Source organism: Pteropus vampyrus, unplaced genomic scaffold, assembly GCF_000151845.1.
Source record: "Pteropus vampyrus isolate Shadow unplaced genomic scaffold, Pvam_2.0 Scaffold145, whole genome shotgun sequence".
Lineage (NCBI taxonomy): Eukaryota > Metazoa > Chordata > Mammalia > Chiroptera > Pteropodidae > Pteropus > Pteropus vampyrus.
The window spans coordinates 117,915-122,632 of NW_011888926.1; the positions used below are offsets into that span (position 1 = coordinate 117,915).

A 4,718-nucleotide genomic window follows, 5' to 3' on the forward strand; every position below is an offset into this window, starting at 1 on the left:
ATCCTTACCCATATGCATTTATCGAGTGGTCCTTTTATTCCTTTAGTATAAAGTTCTCGAAGGAGACTTAAGACTCTTCAAGTACCAGGTTTTCTATACACAAGATAGAACTGATTTCTTTCTTCATCATCCCCTTTCATCCTCGCCTATATGACAAGTGGAAAAAAATGTTAACTTGTTTTAATTACACTTTTTAAATCACTAATGAGTTTGAGCAGTTTTTCATATATTTGTTGGATTTTTAAATCCTTTTTATGTGAATTACCTGTTTAGAACCTTAATCTATTATTCTATTGGGTGTTTATATTTATCTTATTGAGTCATGAGAGTACTCATATATGATGGCTATTAACTGTATTTCTTATGCATATTACAATAGTTTTTCCCACTCATTTTTCTTTCATTGTTATTTGTATGGTTTGGTGTTTTTTTTTACCAAACAAAAGTAAAAATTTATATTGTCAGACCTAGTCATTATTTCTATGATTTCTGACTCTATTGTGTTCCTTAGAAAGGACTTCTCATACAAAGATGGTATATTTATGTAATATTCATCTTAATTTTCTTCTACCACTTTTATGGTTTTATTATTCTACTTTAGTATACATTTTACTCTAAGGTTTATCCTAGAATAAGATAGCAAGTAGATTAATTTTTTTTTTTTCTAAAATGTTCATCCAATTACTTCAATACCATTTATTACATAGTTCGTCATGTTTTTGGTTTGTTCAAGTCTCAGTTTTTGCCAGACAGGTTATGATGTAGAGGAAACATAATATTTAAATCTACTTTGAAAATATTAATAAACTAAAGCTCTTTGGTTTTAATAGAGGTCTCATGGGAGAATCTACAAGTCAAGAATTTCAGGAGGGAGCACCTCTCCAGTTCTGATTCATCCGACAGTGTTTGGAAAGACTTCTCCTTGGATGAAATTGAGAGGACCTTTTGCCAAGAGGTGAGAAGGTTTTCCTGATTCCTGGATTATCCAAAATGTGGACAGAGAAAACTGATATCTGTGGAAAGCCAGTAGGTCTGGAGTTATTTCTAAAATTAGCTTTGATCCTACCTCCGCCTCACCACACCCTGAGACTTCCCCCATCTCCTACTAGTGATTCGTCAGTAATAGCAACGGTGAGGGGAGAGTGGCTCTAAGTACCGCCTTCACGCTACTCACATACTAAATCTTACCAGAAATATTTGAGGCTTATGTAAAGACATGATACAACTTAAGTAAAATAAAGGAAAACTTGAATAAATAAACAGGTCTTTTCTAGTTCTTGGATTGGAAGATTCACTAATAAATGCCTGCTCTCCCTACATCTGGATGGAGAGATACATGTATTTTCTTTTGAAAAGTTATAATAGAGGACTTTTCCTATCACATGTAAAATATTTTATAAAGGTATAGTAATTAAGACAATATAGCACTGGTACAGCGATGGACATTCAAATTGATTCAAAACAATTGTTGGATAATGAACCAATCTTTAAATGAGAATTTAGCATTTGATGTGAGGCATTTCAGTAAGGTGCAGTGGGGCAGGGAGTGGCAAGTTCAGTGACTTTTAATGGATAATTCACTAGCCAGCCATGTTGTGGGCAGGAGCTTATAACCTTCCACTCTTCACACCAAAATAAATTCTATATGCATCAAGTATTTAAATTTGAAAATACGCAGTGTGGGTGAAAAAATTTTAATCTTGAAATTTAGACTTTTAAGGATGAATTAAAGCCTCAAAACTATAGGAAAAAGATTGATAAATTAGACTACATTAAAATGAAAAAGCTTTTGTACAGCGAAACTATATAAACAAATAATAAACTTGGCAAAATATGTGCCACATAAACAACAGGTAAATAATAATGGTTCCTAACATACATAGAACTTTTACAAATTATTAATATAAAATTTTCAGTAGAAAATTGTCAATGAGGAAAAAATGAACAAAAGCCAGTGTTGATCAGGGCATAGGAGAAGTAAGCACTTAATATAGTCTTGGTCAATTGGTAAACCTTATTTTTTTCTTGTTGTTGATGCATTTCTTGTTTTCATAAAAACATGACTATTACAAAAAAAGTAAGCAATTCTGAAAAGTATAAAGAAGGAAGTAATAAATTACTCAAAATCTACCATCCAGAAATAATCAAAGACATTTGGTGAACATAATTCTAGGCCTGTCTTTATTCATTTATATGGAAGGATGGCTGCATCGGTGGGTGGGTGGATCTATAGAAATAATTTTATAAGTAGAGAATCATGCTCTTTTTTTTTTTTTTAAACAAATAGGCATATTTAATTTAAATTTCTTTGAACTTACCAGAAGAACACATCATCATCACCCTCATAATAACCATTTCCTGGGGCTGCCTACGTGCCAGGCAGTGTCGTAAGTGCCTCCCAGATGTTTTGTTCAGTCTCCGTGGCACTGCTACCATCCCAGACGCAAGGCGAGGAAACTGAGGCACAGACAGGTCTAGCGGGCTGCCCGAGGCGACTTTGCCAGTAAGTCCCGGAGCCAAGTTTAAAGCCCAAAGTCCTCAAACGAAGCTAGAGATATTTATGAACTATGGATAGATGTTTCATTACCACAAGAGACGTTAGTCCCAAAAGAGACTATGAGACAAGGAAAGAGATTAAGAAAGCCATTAGGAGTTGGACAAATTATGGCGTTGTCGAAGGACGTCTCAGGACAGACAGTGCGGGCTGGCTCCCTGCTCGGACACTCAAGGCGGCTGGCACTTCCGTCATTTTTTTCTACTCCTCCCTCTCACCTCACAATTTGTGCCGTATTTTGTTCTTAGAGTTCATACTATTTACATTCTGTCCTGTGACCACAACCCCGCGCGTCGTTCGCCTTCGCTGTCATTTTGCGTGGACTGTGGATCACCCGCGCATCGCTGTGCTTCTGTGCTTGTCCCTTCGAGTTCTTTATTTTGATTTATTCCCGGTTAGTTGATTTCATTGTCAAGTAATTTCCTTAAGGAAGGCTCACGGGTGCTTTTCCCTTTGTTTTTTCATATTCGAGACTATCTCCCTTTTGCTTTTTTACTAGGACAACAACTTGGCTGAGTATAATTTCTTTCATCATACTTTTTTTTTTTTTCTCAAAATGTTGTGTTTTTCTGTCGTCTTCTGGCATTGGGTGTTCTTGAGGAGAAGCCTGAAGCCAACTGATTCTTTTCCCTCGTGTAGATGATTTTTTTCCCCCAACCCAGATACCTAAAGTGTTTTTTTCTTGATCCTTGAAATTAAAAAGCAAAACGAAGCCACCTTGGCACGGAGCATTTTGTCCAAGCGTCCTGGAGCACAGCGTGTGCTTTTGCCATACAGATTCAGTTCTTTCATTTCAGGAAAAATTTTGCCTTTGTCGTTTCACTAAAATCTTCTCCCTGCCTCCATCCTTCTCTCCTTCCACCCCAACCCCATCTTTCTTCCGTCTTTCCTCCTTTCAGCGGTATTCCCAGTTATCCTTGTATTGGACCATCTTTGTCCATCCTCGATAGCTGGCATCTCCTCTCGGATTGCTTTAATCATTTTGTCTTCTTCCTCTGCCTTCATTGAGATTCTTTCTAGCCATTCCTTTACCATTACTTTTAATTTCAGCCTTGTCTCTTATTGCTGTTTTTAATTTGTTTTTTTATTCCGATAATGATGTTATTTTTGTTTTCTATTTTCTCGGCTTTGAAATAGTCATTCTCATATCTTTTATTGTTTTCTCATCTTGTCTGCAAGCTTTTCTTTTAATGAATTCATGTTTTTTATTTAGTTCCTTTTAATGAAATGAAACCTTTGCAGGTGATGTGTTTATATTTTTTTGTATTGTTTCCTTACAGATTGGGTTCTTTGGCTTTTGCTCGATGTTTGTTTGTGTCTGTCTTTCTTTTTTGTAGTATGTTTGCATAGTTGCAAAGCCATTTGTTTTCACTCTGTGCTTAGGATGTGATTCACCTACATTATGGATATAGCTATATTATCATTTTCACTGCTGTACAGTTTCCCATCATCTAAATAAACACAAATTATACACTCTCCTATGGATGGATGTTTGAACTGCTTTCTGTTTCGTGGTATAAACCGTTAAGTGGGTGCGTGTGTACATATCTTCTGGTGCCTGTGCAAAGGTTCTCCAGGAATTACACTTAGGAGTGGAATTACTTGTTAGGTTGTAGGGAACACACGCCTCAGCTTTAATTGGCAGTGTCAGACTGCTTTTCAAAATTCCAATGTACACTCTCACCGGAAGCATATGAGAATTCCTGTTGTTCTACGTACTCACCGACATGATATTGTTAGGATTTAAAATCTTTACCAGTCTGAGGCAAGCGAGATGGCATCTCAGCTATGATTTTAATTTTCATTTCTCTTTTTACTGATGTGTCGAGCAGCGCTTTCCATTTTTCAACCTTTCTTTAGAACATGTTTGGTAAAAAAAAAAAAAAAAAATCATTTTTAGGAAATATTTAACGAGTGCCTACCGCATGCCAAATTATACTTCTTTGTGGACAATTCTCAGTGAAGAAAACAGACACCGTCTCTCCCTTCATGAAGAGTGCGTGACTGCACATCAGGCAGAGAGATGTCAGACAAACACGCACATGCATAAAGACAGTTTTTCTTGAGTTGTACGACAGAAGGGGACAGGGTGTTACGAGAGAATGACAAAGGGGACCTCATTTAGATCGGAGAGTAGGGAAACGTAACAATCAAATGTGTAAAC

The 4,718-nt window shown here is 36.4% G+C and overlaps 1 protein-coding gene across 1 annotated transcript in view; it reads left to right on the forward strand.

Annotated features, from left to right (window-relative positions):
- Positions 1–4,718, forward strand: part of EFCAB6 (EF-hand calcium binding domain 6) — a 197,139-nt gene that overhangs the window by 58,315 nt on the left and 134,106 nt on the right. Inside the window, exon 7 of the mRNA XM_023535895.1 lies at positions 831–955. Coding sequence (XP_023391663.1) covers positions 831–955 — 125 coding nt within the window. The remainder of the gene's footprint in view (positions 1–830; positions 956–4,718) is intronic.